This window comes from Panthera uncia (assembly GCF_023721935.1).
Source record: "Panthera uncia isolate 11264 chromosome A1 unlocalized genomic scaffold, Puncia_PCG_1.0 HiC_scaffold_17, whole genome shotgun sequence".
In the NCBI taxonomy this organism is placed as follows: Eukaryota; Metazoa; Chordata; class Mammalia; order Carnivora; family Felidae; genus Panthera; species Panthera uncia.
In genome coordinates, this window is record NW_026057577.1 from 27705842 (window position 1) to 27728133 (window position 22292).

General features: G+C 50.0%; 1 protein-coding gene across 6 annotated transcripts in view; it reads left to right on the forward strand.

Annotated features, from left to right (window-relative positions):
• JADE2 (jade family PHD finger 2) overlaps window positions 1–22292 on the forward strand; it is a 51581-nt gene that overhangs the window by 12076 nt on the left and 17213 nt on the right. For all 6 annotated transcript variants that reach the window (XM_049649190.1, XM_049649186.1, XM_049649191.1 and 3 more), the window contains 6 exons: window positions 527–615; window positions 13411–13568; window positions 18076–18236; window positions 18897–19108; window positions 20304–20471; window positions 21889–22005. In XM_049649190.1, coding sequence (XP_049505147.1) covers window positions 527–615; window positions 13411–13568; window positions 18076–18236; window positions 18897–19108; window positions 20304–20471; window positions 21889–22005 — 905 coding nt within the window. The remainder of the gene's footprint in view (window positions 1–526; window positions 616–13410; window positions 13569–18075; window positions 18237–18896; window positions 19109–20303; window positions 20472–21888; window positions 22006–22292) is intronic.

A 22292-nucleotide genomic window follows, 5' to 3' on the forward strand; every position in this document is an offset into this window, starting at 1 on the left:
CAACCTTTTGCCCCCATTTTAGAGAAGGGCAAACTGAGACTCCAAGAGGGTAAGTCATTTGCTCAGGGTGACAAGTTAGGAAATGGGTCTACTTGTAGCGTAGCGTTCTTCCCACCTCCCTTTTGTCCCTCTTTATATCCACTGGGCATCATCCCAGAGTATCTAAATCTGGGGCAGGAATGAAGAGTGGCCACAGAAGGCTTATTCTGGTCCTCCTTCACCAAGGAGGAAGCAGAGGACCAAAGAGGGCAAGGAACTTGTCACGGGTCATACAGTAAACTAATACTGAGTCCTGGCCACTGCCTTTTATTTCCTAAGTCCCTTATGCTTGGTGAGTGGAGGAAGTATTCATGTCCGCATTCATCATTGATGAAGTCCAGAGCAGGGACAGGTGCTCACAGAGGTTTCCACCTGCTGAACATTCAAGCCAGACCCTTCCTTACAGGCTTCCTATCCTTGGATGTGGGTGGGTGGGTGGTGTTCCCTGCCTTCCAGGGGCCCCTAATGGGCTGTGCTCTCTCTGCAGGTCACGCTACATCTGCATCAAGATGCTCCAAACTGCCCAGCAGCACCAAGTCGGGCTGGCCCCGGCAGAACGAAAAGAAGCCCTCCGAGGTGGGTAGTGACAGGTGTCCAGAGAAAGATGAAGCAGTGGTGGAGAAGCCACAGGAGAAGAGACCTGTGGACGGTTAAGGGAATAAAACTCTGCAGATGTATGGGAGAGAGCGTTCCTGGCAGAGGGTCCAGTCACCAGAGCGAGGCCAGAGTGGTTGAGTGGAATGAATGGGAGGAGGGGGTGTGGATGCCAAGCTTTGTAGGATGTTGTAAAAATGTTCCAAGTGAGCTGAGCAAGAAGAGAAGCTTTTCAAGGATCATAAGCAGGGTAATGACATAGCCTGATGTTTTAATAAAAGGCCCCACTGACTGCTGTGAGGAGAAAGGAGGACTCTTTTGCACTTGTCCAGAAGAAAAGCAGTGGTGGCTGAGAGCTGAGTAGTAGCAGTGGAGAAAGAAGCAGTAGGATTTGGGAGTTCTGGTGGCTAAGCCAAGGGTGATGGGATGTGCTGATACAGGGGTGACGGCTGTGGTCCTCGGGATCACCTATCCAGTTAGGTCATCTGCTCCTTATTCTTCTGTTTCACCTGCATTCTAAGTCTTCCTTACTCTGACCTGGGATGTTTCTTGTGGCAGGTAAAGGTGTTTGACTTCTTGAACTGTGGAGAAGTGTGTCAGGGGTGGGTAGTGCTGGACACGCGGGGCCATCGTGATCCTGCTTCTTGTGGCCACTGACAAATCACATCCTAGGGCCACATCACTCTCTTTCAGGTCTTCAGTGCATTGCACTGGGGACAGCAGATGCCCTTGGCCCAGACGCAATTGAAAGAGCATTGAACACCCAAGAAGCAGGGGGTTTGAATCTGGGCCTTAAGAGAGACATTGTTCTGTAGCCTACAGAGTAGCCAGGAGCTGGGCTGAACACTTGACTTTTTTAATCCTTAAAAGTAACTTAGGGTTCTCAATCCTCCTCTTACAGTAAAGAAATTGAGGATCTGCATAGCCAGGACTTGACGTTCTTGAGGCCAGTAGTGCCAAGGGTAGAAGGGCCTAGAGTCTTGAGGCAGAGCTCCTGACTTGGAGTGGGGGAGGGTATCTTTGTTCTGAGTCTGGAGTCCTCTCTCCCCACTAACCACAGGGGCATTCATGACTATGGGGGCCAATCCTGAGCAGCAGTAGTTAGCCAGCCCCTAGGATGCAGTGGAGGCATCTTTTGTAGAACCTTGCATATGAAAAATAACTCCCCAGGTCCTGGAGCTGGCCTAGCCTAGGACTTTTGTATGTTTGGCGGGGGAGGGCAGGTAGTTGAGACCCGATGTCTCCCATCCCCATCCTTTAACTTAGTGTCTTCTTTTGGCCCTGTGGGAGAGGGGTGGAGATGGAAGGAGATACCTCTAGGAATGCCGTGAGGACTGGAACAAGAGGTGGGCAGGAGGATGCTGTTTTGAGATTCTTAGTGCCCTCGTGGACTAGCCCTGCTCAGTGGCTATATGGGATGTGCTCAAGGGCACTGGGACATAAGAGGCAGAGTGTGCTCTAGAGCCCTGGGAGCCTCTGGGGCTGCCTTTCTGCTCCTCCACCCTTATTCCCCACCTGTCCTCCCACCCTCTTCTTAGAGCCACAGGGGCTCCCCAGTGGCTATGGTTGAATTAGTAAAACAATAGCCACCTATATGTGCCTTCCAAGTACCTAGGAAACAGGAATTCTCTTCCCATTTTGGAGATGAGGATTTTGCCTGCCCCTGCTCTCAATGTTGGAGAAGAGATGGGCAGTTCTGGGGAGCTCCTGGGGCTGGCTGGTTCCCCAGACTCTGCCTACCCTGCTTCCTCCAAGCTCCAGGAGGAGGTGGGGCCATTTCTCAGGGTAGAAATCCCAGGGGCAGGACTGCCATCTCTATCCTGGATAGGCCAGGGGCTGGGAGGAAACAGGTGTCTGCAAAGGCCGAGGGGAAAGAGTGATTTGCATGGGGTTGAAAATTCCCCTCCCTCTTGGGTTTTCCAGCACAGAGCCTTTGAACCTTTCTCCACCTAAAAATAGAGTTAAATCATCAAAAGGCCATTGATGCCAGCAGGCCTTGCTGGCTACTGGTTGTGCATGGCTCTGGGTTCGAGCCCAGGGGCCTCTGCAGGCAGCTCTGAGGCCTGACTGGCATCACCTGCCCTCAAGTCCTGGGCTCCAGGAGGCCCTCAAGTCCTGGGCTCCAGGAGGGCTGAGGAAGTCCTCACTGCCTTGAACTGTCGCCAAGGACAAGCTTTTCCTCCCACAGCAGGCTGGAGTGCAGCCTGTGAGGTTTCCCTTGTCCCCTAAGTGAGGAGGCTGAGCCATAGCCGGCATAAATTCCAAGTGATCGTGGGGCCGAGAGGAAACCATCAATGAAAGCTTCCAAATTATTTGGCTCATGAGAAGGCAGAGATGAAAAGCAACGATTTGGTGGCAGATAACGTTAACACTAAATCTCCTCTCTGGGCTGTTCCCCTCTCTTTCTGTGAATGGGTTGGAGAGGCGGGCCTTTAGAGTCTGCTGGGCCTGGGGACCAAGGGCTTTGGTCGCCCTGGTGAAAGGGGATCTGGGAGTCCCAACTCTCCAGTACTCTAAAGTAAGACACCTGTGGCGTAGTTGTCAGTCTGGCCCACGGTCCCAGCTACAGTGTTTGCAAATTGATGTGCATGGTACATTCCCCTCCCTGGTGAGGAACCCTTGGTTCCCTTTGTCTCTTCATCTCTGAATGTGGACAGTGATGGCATGGGGGATTTGAGGGCCAGGAGTATATAGCATAGCAGCAGTACCAACACCTAGTTAAGCCAAAAGCCACAGAAAGGGCTGGGCTTGGGTTTATGCCAGATGGACGACTGGCCCTGTGATGACCTTCCAGGGGCTGCACTTCCCAGTGCACCTGAAGGTATAAATCTCAGAGCCCCATCTACACTGGAGTAAGGTGCTGTAGGGCAGAAAAAAGTGTTCGGATCAGGAATCAGGACCCTGGACAGGGCTGAGGCCTTGAGACCCAGCTTCCCCTCTGGCCTGTAACCAGTGGGCGGCCTCCCTCAGCCAGAGTGGGGGGTGGGGGTGGGGGGGAAGTACAGGTCTCAGTACTGGAGCTGAAAGGACAGGCCCCGGGATTCTTGAGAGGCTGGATTTTTGGTGAAAGTGAACCAAGTCTGAAGTTGGCCCCTTTGGTAGTAGAAGGAAAAGGTAGTGTTGACCCCAAGGACACAGGCTGCCCCCTTCCTCTGTTCTGCCTGCCTATAGGATCCCAACAAAGCTGAGATTTGTCGCTTAAGGCTTAAGTCCTGAAGGAGTAGAAGGGATTAGCCTGCCCTGGGAAGGTGGTACTAGTGTATAAACTATGCTGAGGCCTTGGATTTCTGGCCTGGCTTGTCTGACCAGATGGTATAACCATTATTGGTGCTTAACACTTTGTGGGACCTATTTCTGAGAATCTGATGGAATCCCAAAGATTATTCTTTTAAATACTAATACCGGGCCCCCATCCCACCTCACCCCCAGGAATTCTGACTTAAATGGCCTGGAGTGTAGTCCCAAGTATCTGTTCTTTTTTAAAGCCCTTTTGTTGGTCTACTGCCACAGACCTTTCTCCTTAATTTACTAAGACAGGAGGTCCTGGCTTGATCCTTCCTGGAAGGACCCTGAGGTTAAAGGAGGAAGAGGAGCCTTTCCAGCCTGTTTCAGTGAACTAAGCAAAAGCAGGGAGTGTGGTTGAGGGCAGGCCCCCAGCTGACCCCTACTCACATAGTGGCCAGGGGGACAGACAGGTTTCCATCGCCCTGGCCGAGCTGTGAAGGAGTTCTGGAGGAGAAATGAGGCCAGCCCCCTGGGTTGGAGGCTGCTGTTTGAGGCTGTGTCTTCCTCAGGCCTGGGCAGAAAGGTAGAAGGAAGGGCAGGCCGAGTGGTGGGGTTTCCCCCCCAGACAGGGTTTTCAGGAAGTCTGAGTCCCCGGAAATCAGCCAGTGGGCAGGGACATGGGTCTCCAGGACCCAAGAGCTACTGATAATGATTAAACTCAGCAAGCACTTGAGAACGCCTGATAGGCCCAGCTGAGTGCTAGGGGTACAGAAAATGCAGGCCCTGTCCCCGGGGAACTGGTCCTTTGACTGGCAGCAGGATGCAGGTGCTACACAGGAAAGTGTCCGTTATGGGAGGTGCAGCCAGCTTTGCCACTGAGGAGCTCTGTGACTTTGGGCAAGTGACTCTATCTCCCTGAGCCTGCAAGTCGTTATCTGTAGAGCCCTGTCATGGAGTTTCTGTTCAGTAGATAGGACTGTCCTTTGCTGAGGCCTCTGAAGCCTGAAGGTGGAGGAGATCCCAGAAATAACTGGAGGTAAAACTGGCCTCCCTGGGGTCAAAGCCTTGATGGTCCCAGAACAGGGTAGGTAGGAATTGGGACCTGACCGTCAGCTTCCTTTGCAGGCCCTGGTGACAAATCAGTATATCCCTAGAGGAGAGAATAGGGCCTCTCTGCGGGTTCCACAGGGGCCCTTCACCAATGCTCAGCTTCTTGCCCTAGGGGAAGAAGGGGCATGCCAGAAAAAAGTGATTCTTGTGAACAGTTTCTGTCACCACTGAGGTGTCTGCCAGAACCAGTGTCCGTGAAAGTTCCTATAGAAGTCTCCCCCACCCCTTCCGAAAAAGCAGCAAGTGAAGAGCAAGGATGAAGCTTATTGGCTTGACCTGTTGTTTCTAAAAATGGGACCCTTCTACCTTGGGTGAAGGCACGGGTAGCCAGAATGTGTTGCTGAGATGCAAAACCACAGGATAAATAAGATGTTTTCCTGGAGTACAGGTGCTATGCAGGTGTTTGAAATGACAGATTTTATATTAAAACAGTGATGGCATATATTGTAACAAAATGCCCATAATCTTGAGAGGTCAAACAGGAGAAATCGAAAAAGGTTTCATGTTTGCCCTGTGGTCTTAAGCTATGTTTATAGCCAGCGGCTCCTCTGCCGCCCCATGAGGCAGTAAGGCAGCCAGGCGGGCGATAAAGGGGAGCCCTTCCACTGGGTTAAGTGCCTACTTTCTGAGACTCTCACCGCCTTCCTCTGGGGTGGGGGGCAGAATCCACTGCTAGTATAGTTGGAAACACCACTGCTCCCACCAGCTGGAAATTCCTCCTGGCCTCTGGGGCTTCTCTTGCAAAAGAAATGTGTGTAATAAATTCTTTAAAGAGCAGGAAGTGCTGTTATCCTTGTGAAAGAGAAAGAGGGTGTGTGTGAGAGAGACAGAGACAGAGAGAGAGGAGGGGGGAGAAGTGTCTGACCAAATTAACCTAGTGGTAGCTTGGATGGGACTGGGCAGAGTGTGGCTACGCTCAGAGTGCTTCTCTGATGTTTTATGCCTAATTTAAGTTTGTTCTTGGCTTGAGATATTTTTATCGTGTTCCAGCCCAAGAAAGAGTTCTTTTTTTTTTCTCATATAAAAGTATCCTATTTATCTCAATGACAACTATAAAGGAATTAAACTACACACTAATAAAAATATTTAATCGATAAAAATTCAAACAAAAATTCCCAAAAAAGTAGTAAGGCCAAGGAAATACCCTCATCAGTTAATCTCAAAACTTCACTGTAAAAGTAGTCTAAAAAATTTTCATTGCAAAAACCTCATATAACGTTACCTACTATTATCAGTATTATCACTAATTACCACTTGACTACATTTTATATCATCTAGTCTAGCACAAGAAGAAAAGTTATTGAAGATCAAAACACATGCATATGCTTCTTCAATATCAAAGTATTATCTGTATTATTAGGAACTTCAGGTTTATAAGCAAAGGGTTCTGATCAAATAAACTGACCCAAAGAGTCTTAACAATCCCCTCAGCCTATGAACTGGTCTTCTTTCTGACTCTAGGCCCTGGCCTCTCTTTTCTTAGAGCATTTTCTTTTTTTTTTTTTAATTAATTAATTAATTAATTATTTTTAATTTTATTTTTTAAAATTTACATCCAAATTAGTTAGCATATAGTGCAACAATAATTTCAGGGGTGGATTCCTTAATGCCTGTTACCCATTTAGCCCATCCCCCCTCCCACAACCCAACCAATAACCCTCAGTTTGTTCTCCATATTTATGAGTCTCTTCTGTTTTGTCCCCCTCCCTGTTTTTATACTATTTTTGCTTCCCTTCCCTTATGTTCATCTGTTTTGTCTCTTAAAGTCCTCATATGAGTGAAGTCATATGATTTTTGTCTTTCTCTGACTAATTTCACTTAGCATAATACCCTCTAGTTCCATCCACGTAGTTGCAGATGGCAAGATGTCGTTCTTTTTGATTGCCGAGTAATACTCCATTGTATATATATATCACATCTCCTTTATCCATTCGTGCATCGATGGACATTTGGGCTCTTTCCATACTTTGGCTATTGTTGATAGTGCTGCTATAAACATGGGGGTGCATGTGTCCCTTCGACACAGCACACCTGTATCCCGTGGATAAATGCCTAGTAGTGCAATTGCTGGGTCATAGGGTACTTCTATTTTTAGTTTTTTGAGGAACCTCCACACTGTTTTCCAGAGTGGCTGCACCAGCTTGCATTCCCAAAGAAAAAGTTCTTAAAAGAAGAAATATCTGGCTGGTTCCTTGGCAGTATTGCAGTGATTAAAGTACAATGCAGGCCTCAAATGAGTGGTTTACTTCTTTGAGTCTCAGTTTTCTCTGTCTGTAAAATGGGGGTAATATGAATTAGGTGAGGTTAAGCGTGTGTGTGTGTGTGTGTGTGTGTGTGTGTGTGTATGTGTATGTATATATCACGTACAAAAAGCATTTAGCATGCACCTTGTTTTAACAGGACAATGACTTTTCAACATAAGCTATTGTTTCTAAAGAGATGAAGTGCTCAGAAAAAGCAATTGTGATTTAAAATGAGGTATTTGGAGGGTGCCTGGGTGGCTCAGTCAGTTAAGCATCCAACTTCACCTCAGGTCATGATCTCGCAGTCCATGAGTTTGAACCCTGTGTCAGGCTCTGTGCTGACAGTTCAGAGCCTGGAGCCTGCTTTGGATTCTGTCTCCCTCTCTCTCTGTCCTTCCCCTGCTTGCATTCTCTCTCTCTCTCTCTCTCTCTCTCTCTCCCCCTCAAAAATAAACAAACATTAAATAAATAAACAAACAAAACGAGGTATTTGGTGGTAATTTCACTTGGCTTTTTCAAGACAGACCCTCCATTTTGGGGGAGATTAGGAGGAGGGTGCCACTCCTACCTTTACTCCTAATGTGGGCAGAGGTCAAGGAGAGGCAGGCACTCTTGGCCAAAGCTGTTTTCATTGGCTTTGGGACAGTGACCAAGACCAGTTCCTAAAGTCCACCTGGAGGGACCTTTCAGTTCAGCCCCCTGCCTCCACTCTCCCTACTAGGCAGGACAGGAAGCTTCAGAGTTTAATCATACTTAGACAAATCCTGGGGTTCATTCATTCATTCATTCATTTGTTGTAAACCATTTCTTTTTCATTTTCTTTTTCTTGTTTTTTTTTTTTTTTGAGAGAGAGAGGGGGCAAATGAGTGAGGGTGGAGTGAGAGAGAGAGAGAGAAGTGGGGCTCACCCAGTGCAGGGCTTGAGCTTGCAAACTGTGATTTCATGTCCTGAGCCAAAGTCAGATGCTTAACTGGCTGAGCCATCCAGGTGCCCTGTTGTACCCCATTTCTTGAGTACCTGGTGCATGCCAGGCACTGTGCCGTAGAGAGGCACCATGATAAACCAGACACATGCAGTCTCTGCTTTTCTCAGCTTAATTACTAGAGGAGATGGACATTAAACAAATTATTACACAAATAATCATATATTATAATTATGACAAGTGCTGGAACCTTTCCTTAAGTAACTGAACTTCCTCTTGGTGTCTCTTGGTCTGAAATACTCTCTGATACAATAATTCCCCCTTGAGAAAAGGAAACAGGCCAAGGTCCCAGGATGAAATATTCAAATAACATCCACAAGTCTTGTGATCACATACGAAATACGAGAGCTCTGTGTATAGCATAGTGAAAGTTGCCTGTTGTCACTGTCTTTGCTTCAGGAGGTCGTACCAGACTCCACTGATGGTTTCTGGCAGAGTCTGTTTGGGGTTCTTCCTGGGGAAGTAGGTGTGGAAAACCAGACAGATGGCTCAGTGGCTGTAGTCTTCAGTCTCAGGAAAAGGAAATGGAGTTCAAGGCCATGTGCATTGTTGCTAGATCTGGGGAGAACACGGTCTTCGGCTCCCTCCAGAGCCATGTTGGCACTTTGGCATTCAGACTGGTTATTAAACATTCTTCATACTGTTTGAAGTTTTAGACCTTTAACCATTCTTCATACTGTTTGAAGAAGCTACAATTAACATCTCCCAGGCAGCTCAGAACTTGGTTGCTAGGCAGCAGACCTTTAAAGACAATTTGTCATTTTCTGCCATAAGAGAAAAAATAGTAAACATTCACATTCTTGGAAAATTGCTGTTTTCCAACTTCCAACTTTCTCGCCATGACAAGGCCTCCAGTTCATCAGCGTCCATTTTATTCTTTATTTAGTTTTCATAAATAATTCAAAGGCATTTTAGGAGAGTAATTGAGCTTCTTTCAATCCTGTTTAGAACAAAAAGGATGTTTGGGTGATAGTTGGGTTGCCATATTTGTGGGCAGGTTTTATATAAATGCACAGAGGCTCCTTTGGAAGGTACAGAGTACCAAGGTGCCCAGCTTATATGTAGCCTTGGGCAGTAACCCAAGAAAGTGGTGGTAGATTCGTGAAAGGCTTTTGAGTCATTCAGCCTTTGTTGGCACCTCACATGTGCTAGGCCCTATGTACACTGTTGGGCCCCAGCCTGTGACCCAGCTGGACCTCACTGAACTCACTTCCTTCATGTGGGGGCTATGGAGTAGGAAACCAGGGGATTCCAATACAGGACCTGTGGGAGTTCACAGGAAGCCCAGAACCCAGCCTGGGATCCGGGAAGGTTTCCCAGAGCACATGTGGACCCGTCTGAGACCTCCAAGATGAAACAGGCCAGCCCCACTTTGGCAAGAGACAAGAGCGTCCCAGCAGGGTCCTCCCATGTGCCAAGAGTGAAAAGTGCTCAGGAGACTGAAGTGTATTTGTGTGGCCACAGGGCCTGGTAGGCCCTACAGCTCAGCCTGAGGGAACAGTGGAAGGCCATTCAAGGGCTTGGAGTTTGCAAAGGCCACCATCTAATTTACATAGTCCAGCGTTTGGGAAAGCTATCTGATTTGGCTTCTGTGCAGGCAATGAGCAAGTGGCCAGAAGGGGCAGAGGGGCTGTGGGGGGAGTGTTGGGTGGCTCATGGCCTAGGATCCTGTGCCACTTGCAGCATATAGGACCTTGTGTAGGTTATTTAACTAACTTTAGTTTCAGAATAGGGATGATGGTAGCATCTACCTCACAGAGTTAGTGTAAGGACTCAAATTAATTGAAGAACTGCCTTTAGCCTGGTGCTGAATACCCAGTGCTCCTTAAGTGCTGGCTGCTACTATTAGGATATTGCTCCCCTGCCTGAATTTCCATCAGTCCCCTGCCCAAAAGGACCACTGTGTCCAGTCTGCCACCTGCTACCTAAGTGACCTAGGATGAAACTTGGAACTGTCTTGGGGCTAGTCCCTCTCTCTCTCTCTCTCTCTCTCTCTCTCTCTCTCCCCCCCCCCTTTCCCCCCCCCCCCCTTTCTCCCTCCCTCCTGAATCTCTGATCCAGTTGAGCCTGGGATCCCTTCCTGCAGAGTTCCAGTGCCACTCCTGTTCCTACCTCAGGGCCACCTCTCCCCTGCTGGTGTGGCTTGACATTCTGGCTTCCCAGACTCCAGCTTGGGTAGTGTGCTGGTCCTTAGGCTTTGAGCCCTGCTTGGGGATTTCAACTCTGCATATATCCGTGAGGTATCTCACCCTGTTAGTGCGTGTTCAAAAAGCTCTGCCAAGGGGCGCCTGGGTGGCTCAGTCGGTTATGCGTCCGACTTCAGCTCAGGTCACGATCTTGCGGTCCGTGAGTTCGAGCCCTACGTAGGGCTCTGGGCTGATGGCTCAGAGCCTGGAGCCTGCTTCTGATTCTGTGTCTCCCTCTCTCTCTCTGCCCCTCCCCCGTTCGTGCTCTGTCTCTCTCTGTCTCAAAAATAAAAAACGTTAAAAAAAAAAAAAAAGCTCTGCCAAGGAGCCAGCTGGGGGTCTCAGAGTCCTCAGATAATTCCCCAGAGAGGGCCATTCATTCATTCTTTCATTCATTCATTTCATCACTATTTACTAAACACCTGCTAGGTGGCAGTCTTTATGCCAGGCACTGAGAACATAGCAGAACACAGGACTGCTTTGGCAGGGGAGATGGCAACAAACAAACCACAGGAGCACACCAGTTAATTGTGGGGGTGTTAAGTGCTGGGACGAGAGGCAGGATAACAGGGTGGAACATGGCTCTGTGGGGCAGTTGGTGCTCCCTGAGTCAAGGTGATCAGGGAAAGGAATCCTGAAAGAGATGATGCTTATACTATAGCACAGGATGAGAGAACTGCGAAAGGTTTCAGGCTTACCCGTGCCTTTTTGGAGGGGCACTTAGTGACTGTAGTGAAGGGTTGATTTCTGGAGCAAGGTGATACGCCCTCTGGGTGGGAGGCTCCCCATGGCATTGGAGTGACAGGGCTTCGACCTATACCACTTGGCTTACCTGGATCAGGAGAATTTGGAGGCAGTGACGAGCTGACTATGGGTTCCATTCACCCCACCAGGTCCTGTCCTGGGGCCCAGAGGGGAATAGCCCAGCTCCAGCCCTGCTGGGCTCGTAAGAGGCCTTAGCTGGGAAAGACCCAAGCCAGCAAAGGGGGACTTGTGAAGGACAGACAGCACAGAAGCACCCACTGCCTGAGTTTGTGTTCTTGTATCAGCTGCCTTACTGCTTGCTAATAAGATATGCAAATTATCAGGGCTGTGAAATCTTCCCCACATTTCATCTTCTGCTTAATTAGCATTTAATCGTAATCTCGTTTTAATTTTTTCACACTGGCACCCTAATTAAATGTTAGGGTGTTAGTCTTAACAATTAAATTATATTGGCAAATAGAGTCTTCAAGAAACTTGACCTTTTTCAAGCCAGGGCGCTCTCTAGCTAGATGCAAATGTTAATTAGATTTCTGGACGATGTTGCCTCGAGCCCCCTTGGTGCACCCATTTCAGTTGTTTTCTTGCTGTTGTGGCCCTAGATTCAGATGAGACACACACAGCCAAGTGATTTGGGCCCCTGGCAGGCAGAGGTTGCCACTGAACGGGTTGGTCATGAACCCCTGGAAGGCCAGTGATGCTGGTTTTTCTGGGGAGTGTTTGGTTTGGAATTTGGTCAGAGGCCTAGAAAACTCATTGAAGTGGTTTCTCAATTTGTGATTCTGATTTGATAATCACTGGGAAAGTTGGTGCCTAAGCAAGTCACATAGTGTCTGGAGCTGCCACCAGGTCCTGCAATATCCCTTTGTGGGAGGCCACAGTGAGGTCAGGCAACTGGACAAGAGAGGCATTGCTGGTGTCAGCTGGGGCTGGGCTTGGAGATTGTTCCAGGGTGGAAGGCAGGGAATCGGAGTTGGGTGGGTGGGCAACAGACAGAACGTTGGGAAAAGTGGATTCCCCCTGAGTTCCCTGTAGCCCAGAAGAAAACCAGAGCATGAGGGTGCAGACATTCATGGCCTGGTCCTGAGAAGTTTTGGATGGGCTTGACTAAGAAGGAATGCAACCTTCTCTTCTTCTTACTCTGTCACACACAGAGGATGGTACTTTGTTGCCCCGGCTGAGCAGGAAACGCAGTGTCCTTGTTCTTGAGGGACGTTGGAGTCCCTGGCTCATGGGAAGCTATTCTCTGAGCTGCCCCTGGGGATTGGCCTCTCCCTCAGCTACTTATGTAAGATTCTGATATTTGCCTGGGGTTGGTGCCCTGTACTTCTTCACACCTCCATTTGAGCCTGTGGTTGCAGTACTAACATAATTTTAAGTTTTTATTTATTGATTTTGAGAGAGAGAGAGAGAGAGAGAGATTGAGGACATGACCAGGGGAAGGGCAAAGAGAGAGAATCCCAAGCAGGTTCCATGCCGTCAGTTCAGGATCTTGTACTCAGTACCATGAGATCATGGTCAGACGCCTAACTGACTGAGCCACCCAGGCGTGCCCCCACCCCCAGCTTTTTTAAGTTTTTATTTATTTATTAAAAAAAATTTTTTTTAATGTTTATTACTTTTGAGAGAGAGGGACAGAGCAGGGGAGGGCCAGAGAGAAAGGGAGACACAGAAACTCAAACAGGTTCCAGGCTCTAGCTGTCAGCACAGAGCCTGACACGGGGTTTGAATTCACAAATCATGAGATCATGACCAGAGCTGAAGTCGGCCGCTTAACTGAGGCACCCAGGCACCCATTTATTTATTTATTTATTTATTTATTTATTTAGAGATTGAGGACATGAGCAATGGAGCGTAATTTTAAACCTTCAGTAGAAATTCCCCAAGCAGTCACTTAATGGCAGTATTGCATTCACAGAAGCCTTCCTACCATCTGATTTTTCCCTTAGGTTTTTGGCCTTTCTCAGCAAGTTTTTCCTCTTTCCTGAGTTCCACTCCCATCCATCATTCAAACTCTGTTCTTTAACAGATCAGAACACAGGTGAATTCCGTTCAGCACATTTATTGAACATCTCTGTGCAGAGCCCTGTGCTGAGTTCAGGGAAGGTGTGTTAATGTAATTATTGCTTTTGTGTTGGCTTCTTACTTTGAAGTAAAGTGGGGCAGTGCGGCGCGGACAGAAAGCCCACTGGAGTTGCATTTGCCTTTTCCTGCCCTGGCTGTGGAGCAGACCACCCTGAGGCACTCTTTCCACTCCTGCTCCTGACAGGTGTTCCGGACAGACTTGATCACAGCCATGAAGATTCCAGATTCCTGCCAGCTCAGCCCGGATGACTACTACATCCTGGCCGACCCATGGCGACAAGAATGGGAGAAGGGTGTGCAGGTGCCGGCTGGAGCAGAGGCCATTCCAGAGCCTGTGGTGAGGTAAGTTGGGCAGCCCAGGCTGGGAGACCCTAGACAGGGGAGGCTGGGACAAGGGACCTTTGTAGCCTGTCTCTGTTCTTAGATTCTTTGGTCCCACAAACCATTGAAAATTTCCAGAAATAATGGAAGTTTGCCTTTGAGGCTGAGGGCCCGGACTTGGGCTCAGCTCTGGAGCCAGATGGCTTAGGTTCAAATTGCCACTCACATTCAGTCTGACATTGGGACAGAAACATAACCTCCCTGGGCCTTGGTCTCCTTGTCTGTGAAATGGGAATGCCGATGGTACATCTACCCCCTATGGTGGTTGAGATGACATAGGGAAACGACACCTGGAAGACATTTGGCGTGGGACCTGGCTCACACAAGCACTCAGTAAAAACAGGCCATGAGTTGTCTTCACATCAGTCCCAACTGGGTCCCACAAGCAGGTCTTATCTGGGAAATCTCCAGGCTTTTAAATAGTCTTTAAGTCAGGAATAAGCCATGCTCTTGACTTGTTAACTCCTTTTTGAGAGTTCTAAGTGGGAGGGAGTTGAATGCTGACACACAGCAGATGCTCTGGAAGCAGTTACTTCCGGAATCCCAGGAGGATTCCCTGCCAGGGCAAGGTAGGAGCTAGGTCAGGGTATATACTCTCCAGGCTTTGTAGCCTTCAGGTCTGTGGATCACAGAGACCTGTGGTGCCTCATGACTGTGGCCTTGCCTCCAGCAACAGAGGTCAGCCAAGTGATGCTTTCTGCATGCTACAAAACCCTCTAAGTCATGTCTCTGGGTAGAGGGACCTGATGTCCTGACCTCCCCGGCCCACCAGCACTCTTGGCCTTGGCAGCCCCATGGCTCTCACTTAGGCCCATTTTGACCAGGCCTGGGGCAAAGATTCCAGCCCTGACCTCCCTTGACATTGGCACTGTTGCTTTCCAGTAGCCACACCTCTGAGTGCCCGCCTGGTGCCAGACCTGTGCTGGACATGGAATTACAGAGGCAGATAAGACTCTGAACGCTGCTTATGTGCTCTGTGAGGACTGGGGGCTGGGCAGGGCTCATCCTGTGGCTGCTGAGGGCTGAGTGCTGGGCCCTCTGACAGTCAGGGGAGCTCTAGTATTCTCTGGAAGGGAGAATATGTGGGATTTGGAGAGGAAATGTATCCTCCACATCCCCTCCCCAGGGCCAGAAATGTGGATTAAGCTCCTAGCCAGTTTGACACCTTTACATCTGCAGACTGTGCAGACTGAAGAACTACCACTAACCTATTTGAACTAGTTTTCTCCTCTGTAAAATGGGCCCGATAACAGTAGCTGCCTAATGGTGTGGCAGGGATGAAATGAGAATACACATGGCAAGGGCCCAGGGCAGTAAAGGGGAGGGGCAGGCCACCAGCTGGGCCGAGAGGGGATTCCTGATTAGGCTTGGCCCAGCTGTCTGTCCTCCCTCTTCGATGTCAATGTCAGGTGGTTCCGGAAACATCCAATGGCCTGGGTAATTAATTGCAGATGCTTCCATACCAGTAGCTTGGCTTCTGTCTGCCTGCATGGTGCTTTATCTGTTGACATCAAGAGGAGAGCACGTGTTCAGACTGCTCTGGCTTTTCTAGGTGCATTCCCTGCATATGCTCAGCTGCTCTAAGCTGACAGGAGCCAGGCACTCCCCTCCTGTCTGTGCTCTTTGGAGAGGATAGACTAGAGGTAGGGAGGGGCTGTTTCCTTTGCAAAGTCTTCCCTATCTCCCTCCAGCCCAGTCCCGCCATCTTCCAGGGCACCTCCCATTGCAAGGCCCTTATCTGGAAGCCAGCACAGCAACCACCATGGTCAGAACTATTAACAGCAGTGCTTCCTGAGGATTCACTGTGCTGAGCCTGCTATGTTCATCTTCTCATTTAATTACCATATCAGCCCTATAAAGTACATCTTACTGTCCCCATTTGATAGATGAGGAAGTTGGGAAATTCTGGGGAATTCCCTGTATGACCGCCAGGGCCTAGTGGGCTGGGCCAGGAAGTCACAAGCCAAGGGAACAAGCACTGGGTTGCCCCTGTGAGGCCCAGAGAGAGGCTGTGCCCCCATCACGCTGTCATGCTGGCTTTCATTGCTCTTTCCCCACTGCTACCCCAGCCCCCTCTGTCTCCCTTTTTGTCCATTCTTCCCTGGCCCTTTGGCAGGTCTGCCTACCTCATGGTCTGAAATTTATGTGGGTAATGAGAACCTGTCTCAGCCCCTGATCATGAATTGAGTGATGGCCTGTGCTGCTCCCTCATTGTGTCCAGAAGATTCAACCTAGGGCAAAACCAGCCTCTGGTGTAGGTATAGGCTTTTGAAGTAGAGACCCTCCCCCAGATTCCAGCCCAGGCCATCTGCCTTCTTCAGCTGATCTGTGTCCTGCTAGCTAACAGTCGAGACTGAGACCTTGGCTTAGGGTCAGGTGATCCCCAGCTGGTAGAGATAGCTTCTTCCATAGCCAGAGCCAGAAGAGGTGTAACACTTGAGGATGAGATCCCCAGGAAACACAGGAAATGCCTTTTCTGGTGTGAGCCCCTTAACCCTAGATTCTCAGAGAAAGAAAGGAACTTTCTGACTGAGAACACAGGTGTCGGTAGTTACACCAGTAGGTAGTAGGGCACTCTAAGGTTATATCCAAAACCTCATTGAGCATACGCTGGGGACACAAAGTAGCATCAAGACAAAATTAGTCTATGTTTTTAAAAAGTATTAATTCCAGTAAGATCTTTGTGAGGAAAAGCAGGATTTTATAGTACTAAGAGTATCAGTATTACATCTATTTGGAATGACCTATTTTACAGGGGGGGCTGGATGGAGTCACCATTAGTCATTACCCGAGGCCTTCCTTAATATGGGCCTCTCGTGTGGGAAAAGGTGGCACCAAGCACTTTCCCTTTCTCCTTACTCCCCTCAACCTTCTCTGAGCCTCCTTCCAGGTCTGGAGGCCATTTTTGCCTGTCTCCTTCATCCTTCCTGCCCCTCTGGCTGACACCTGGGGCATGTCCTGGAGCCCAGGAATCCTCCCCATAGCTCAGCCATGTCCCTGTGCCATCCTGCCCTCCCTTCCCGTGTCTGCGCTGAGTACAACCCCTGGCAGCCCTGCCTTCGACCCCAGGAGGCTCCTCGGGCAAGTAAGGGCCTCTCAGCCCCTGGGAGGGCTGGCCAGATGGAAGCCAGGCTCCACAGCAATAACCATGGCAACCCGTGGAGGGTGGGAAGAGCTGGCATTTTGAACTGGCATCAGGAACTGAGGGGCAGCACACAGCTGAGCCAAGAGGGGGAACTATGCCCTCCCCAGATAAAAAGCCCTCCAGTTCCATCTCAGAAGGAGCAAAGTGATATCTAGAGGTCTTAAAATACACACTCACACACCTGTAGTGCTTACTGTGTGTCAGGCACTGTTTTAAGAGCTTTCCACATATTCATCCATTTAGTTCTTATCAACCATAGAAAGTAGAGTACTGTTATTATTAGCTTATTTTTTTGGATGAGGTCACTGGTCACAGACAGGTTGGGCAGCTTGCCCAGATTACACAGTAAGTGGTAGATCAGGGGGCTCCTGGCTGGCTCAGTCGGTAGAGCATGCGACTCTTGATCTTAGGGTTGTGAGTTCTAGCCCCACATTGGGGGTAGAGTTTACTTAAAAAACATAGTGTATCAGGACTTTGGGTCCACATTTTGCAGCCAGGACCCTTCAAATGTAGCTGCCTCAGGGAGATCCATGACCCAAGGGAGGGCTGCCCTGGAGTATGATTCTGGGACTGTAGTAGGCCCATCCTTACTTATATCCAGGGGAGGAGGCCTCCATCTCGCAGTGGGGGAGGGGATACCATGGTGAGAGACTGACTGCTCAGGTTATGTCATATTTGAGGGAATGATAAGGTATGTGGGAGACACTGTCTTCTGGGAGTGTAGACCCTTTATGTGGAAAGGGCCACCATGAGCTACAGCAGTGTACCCAGGTAAGGCTCCTTCTCACCCTAGAGGAGACCCGGCCTCACTTTCCCCTGTGGGGACATGGGGATAATCTTGGCCTCTCCCTAGCCTTGAGGGGTATGCTGAAGGACCTGAAGCCCCACTCGCTCTTTCCCCCTTGTCCCACAGTGGCCAGCACTGGGCATTGCCCAGTGAGAGCACATAGGCTGACTCCTATAGGCCCAGGCGGGGCAGATCTAGATTATGGAGCTTTAGCTAAGGCCCAGATGCCTTCATGAGAGGACCAGTAGAGTGCTCTGGGCAGAATGGATGTTTATGGGATGTGCAGGACAATAGGTCAGCACCCACTCCCCACCCACACTCTGCCCTTTGGTCTGCTCTCCTGCTTACCCGTAGTGCTTTGAGTCTCTGCAGGGTGGGCAGGCAAGAAGAGGTAGTATAAGGAAGTAGCATCAAAAAATCACACTTGTCCAGCAGCTCCTCATCTGGGCTGGTTGACTCACTGGAGGCTGCCAGACCCAGTAAGGCTGGCAGGCTGAGGATCCCTCCCCTCATAATACCCTCTCTTGATTTCCTAGGATTCTCCCGCCGCTGGAAGGCCCCCCTACCCAGGTGTCCCCTAGCAGCTCTGAACTTGGCGAGGGCTCCCAGCCTGATTGGCCTGGGGGCAGCCGCTATGACCTGGACGAGATTGATGCCTATTGGCTGGAGCTTATCAACTCGGAGCTCAAGGAGATGGGTAGGTGACCTGCCAGGCTAAGAGTGGGATCGGGGCAGGTCAGGCAGAGTTTTCTTCTGAATGCCACCCTCAGAAAGGTAGTGGGCACAACTGGGCTTTGGCACTGCATAGACAGGAGAAAGTCCCCGCCGTATTACTGATTGGAGAAGTTATTTGGTGTGTCTGTGCCTCATTTTCTGTAGCTGTCAGGTGAGTGCACTAATAGCATGCAATTTCCAGAGTTGTTGAGAATATTGTTAGTAAGCCTGACTATTATACGAAGAGTAAGTGAACACATTAATGAGTCTAGGATGATAAATGAGGCTGAGGACACTTGATATGGGCCACTACTATCTCCTAGGAAGGTTTCCCTGAGCCCCCTGCCATACACACAATTCAAGCAGTGGATTCCGCATGCACACAGCTGTACCCCAGAGATACTTCTGTGTTATCTGCATGTACACGTGTATGTGGTCACAAGCAGGGTGTCTAAAGTCAGAACACCATAACCAGCCCCAGGGGTCTTTGAGATTGAATGGTCCAGCCCATTCTGTTTCCAGATGTTGGAGCCCACGACAGTGGGTGCATTTTCCCAAGTCACACAGTAAGTGGGTGGAGACCCATCCACACGTCTGCCCTGATAGACCAGGCTCCTAACACCCTCCCCTGCTGTCCTCACAGAGAGGCCAGAGCTGGATGAGCTGACGCTAGAGCGTGTGCTGGAAGAGTTGGAAACCCAGTGCCACCAGAATATGGCACGGGCCATTGAGACACAGGAGGGGTTGGGCATTGAGTATGATGAGGACGTCGTCTGTGATGTGTGCCGTTCTCCCGAGGGCGAAGATGGCAACGAGATGGTCTTCTGTGACAAATGCAATGTCTGTGTGCACCAGGTGGGCATCCTCTCAATCGTTCTCCCCCATGCTGCTTGGCCAGGCTGCTGCCTGGAACTGGTCATTCTCGCTGTAGGAATGCAGTAGCACTGTGGGCGTAGGCCCCTGAGAAGGGCAAGGGAGGAGAAGGGAACGGAATGAGTGCCCCATGGCTCAGTCCTGTCAGCCAGACTGGAGTGAATGTCCACTGGGTTCTCTTTCCATCCTTTTCCTGTGGGCCTCCATCAAATCCCCTCACTGAACACCCTACCCCCTGCCTCTGTGCCCCTCTTCCTCTGCTCCTCACCGTCCTGAACTTCTAAACAGGCAGCACCGTGCAGTGATGGAGAGCAAAGCCTGCAGCCAGGGTTCCTGATTTCAAATTGTGGCCCTGCCCTTTACAAACTATGTGACTTTGGGTAATTTCTTAATCTCTCTGGACCTCTATTTTCTCAGCTACAGATAAAAGTAATTTCTTGTGATGACTAAGATACTTCTAACGAGCTATTTGCTGAGAACAGTATAGTACGAGCTATAAGTATTTATCATTATTGATGTTATAAACCAGGAGTTGCCTGACATGCCCCCCTCTTGATCTTGGGCCCCAAAGCTCCCAGGTGTGGGGTGTTTCTGGGCTTTGTTTATAGAAGACTTGACTGGAACCCAGTGGATCCACTCTAGCACACACACGTACACACACACACGCACACACACATCTCCTTATCCACCGGTTCTGAAATATTTCCTAGGGAGCTCAGAGGGGCTTCATCACTTGTCTGTGTACCCCCCATTCATTCTTATCCTTATATCCAGTAGCTCTTAGATCCATAAGCCCTAGGCATGACCAGGAGGAGCCCCCTTCACAAATCTCTATGAAAAAAAGTAGAAAGCTCTGGGCCTTGTCCTCAGGTATCATAACATACCCAAATGTATGTTCAACTTGCAGGAGTTCATAGACACTTCTGAAATCCATCACTCACTATGAATCTCTGGCCAAAGTGACTTTCCTCCCAACAGAGGGCAGAGCTGAGCCCTTCCACAGAGGACTGGCATCTTTGCCTTAGAATCCTTCTGGAGGCCTCCTTACCAGAGCCTACTAGCAGTGTGGCCCTGTAGCTTCTAGCTCGGGCTGGGGCTGAGACCATTTGCAGCTGAACCCTGACCAGACGCAGATGGCCATTGCATCTAACTTGTGACCACTCTGCTCTCTTCCCAGGCATGCTACGGGATCCTCAAGGTGCCCACGGGCAGCTGGCTGTGCCGGACATGTGCCCTGGGTGTCCAGCCAAAGTGCCTGCTCTGCCCCAAGCGAGGAGGAGCCTTGAAGCCCACCAGGAGCGGGACCAAGTGGGTGCACGTCAGCTGCGCTCTGTGGATTCCTGAGGTGGGCAGACAGGGGGATGGGGCAGCCCTGGATAAGAGGGTCTGCTACCAGAACTCTGGTAGCAGAGCACTGGGAAAGAAGGCCACAGGTTTGCATAAAAAAGGGATATCTCACGTGGCACCTGAGAAGAACTGGGGCAGCGACCCACAGAGAGCTTTGCCTGTGGACTTGGGCAGAACTCAGGTGGTAGTTTCTATGGGTAAATGGGATTATGGACACTGGGGGATCCAGGTGGTAGGTCTGAGAGCTGGGCAGATGCCAGGCCACGGAGTAGAGGTGAAAGCATGTTGTGGGTCCTTCCAAATCCAGGCAGTGGTTCCAACCAGTGTCATACCCCCTGTTTAAAACAAAAATAAGCCAGCTGACCTAAAAGGAAATCAGGCAATCAGGCAGAGAGCTTATTAGAAGTGGATAGCTAACTGGCTGGGATGGAGGGGTCAGCCTGGGTCTGAGTCTGGGTGGAGGGGGACTGTGGGCAACAGGCTTTGCCCACTCTGAGTTAGAAGCCCTGGGCTCCTGGAAGGTCATGCTGTTTTATTTGAAATATGAAATGCTGACATTCACCAGAGTTTCTGACCCAGCCCTGCTGTGTCCCCGGACTCAGACTGAAGCCCCACTCTGATGCTGCCTTTGCCTGGAAGCAAGCCAGGTGGCCCTGTCAGCAGATGCCTCTCCCCTTCGCGGGCTTCTAGTCTGAATGTTCTTGCAGGGACCCACACTGTGGGCTTCTGTGGTGATAGTGGTTGTGTTGACAGTGGTATCTTTCTCCCAGATCAACATCTTGAAAGCTGGGACTACCTCTGAGTGTACCCTGGGCTGGGCACAGCAGAGACAGGCAGAACCAACAAGGATTTCTCCCCACCGTGGGGGCCCTTTGGTTTAGGACCTCTGGACAGGAGCCCTTCCTCTATCTTCAGACATGGGCAGTAGGGAGGCCAATGCACCCTCTGGGTCTAAGAGGTGGGCTGTGCCCAGAAGACTTAGGCATGGTTGTTGGTTTCTCCCCATAGGAGGGATAGGAAGAGCTAAATAAAGGCACATCCCTATTGGCCAGGAGAGCTCTGGAAGCCCGCAAGAAGAAATGCTGCTTTGGGGTATTTACTTGTTGCCCAGAAACATAAATTAAATAAATACGTGTTATAATAAGTAATCTTTGTGCACGCACACACACATACACAGTTACACAGACTGCTGTGCACTCTCATACACAGTCACAGTTTAAGACTAGTCACAGGTGAGGAAACACCAACACACTCAGTGGTCAGCCTGGGGTAGTCATGAAGGTCTTGTGATTCAGGGGCTCTCCCATTGCCCTGTGCACACACTCCCTGGTTTCAGCAGACACCTCCCATTTGGGGGATCCCTAGAGGCAGGCTGGGGATGAGAGGCCTGATGGAGCTCCCTGTGTCCTGCCTAGGTCAGCATCGGGTGCCCTGAGAAGATGGAGCCCATCACCAAGATCTCACATATCCCAGCCAGTCGCTGGGCTCTGTCGTGCAGCCTTTGCAAGGAGTGCACAGGCACCTGCATCCAGGTACGTGGCCCATTCACCTGCTGTCGCCCAGGAGGTCTCCTGCATATACCATCTGCGTAGAGGGGTGCTTCTGGGACCGTCTGGAAAACACACAGCTGCCACCACCCCCACCCTACTCCCATAGTGCTATAGACAGAACCACTGATGGGCCATGGAGGCCTGAGACTGGAGCCAGACTCAGAACCTCACCTGAGAGGCATTCCTCCATCCCCAGTCCCTCTGGGCATGGGGTAGAGTGCAGAAGCAAAGGCTCACCACATTACTGCATTGCCGAAGGATTCTGGCTT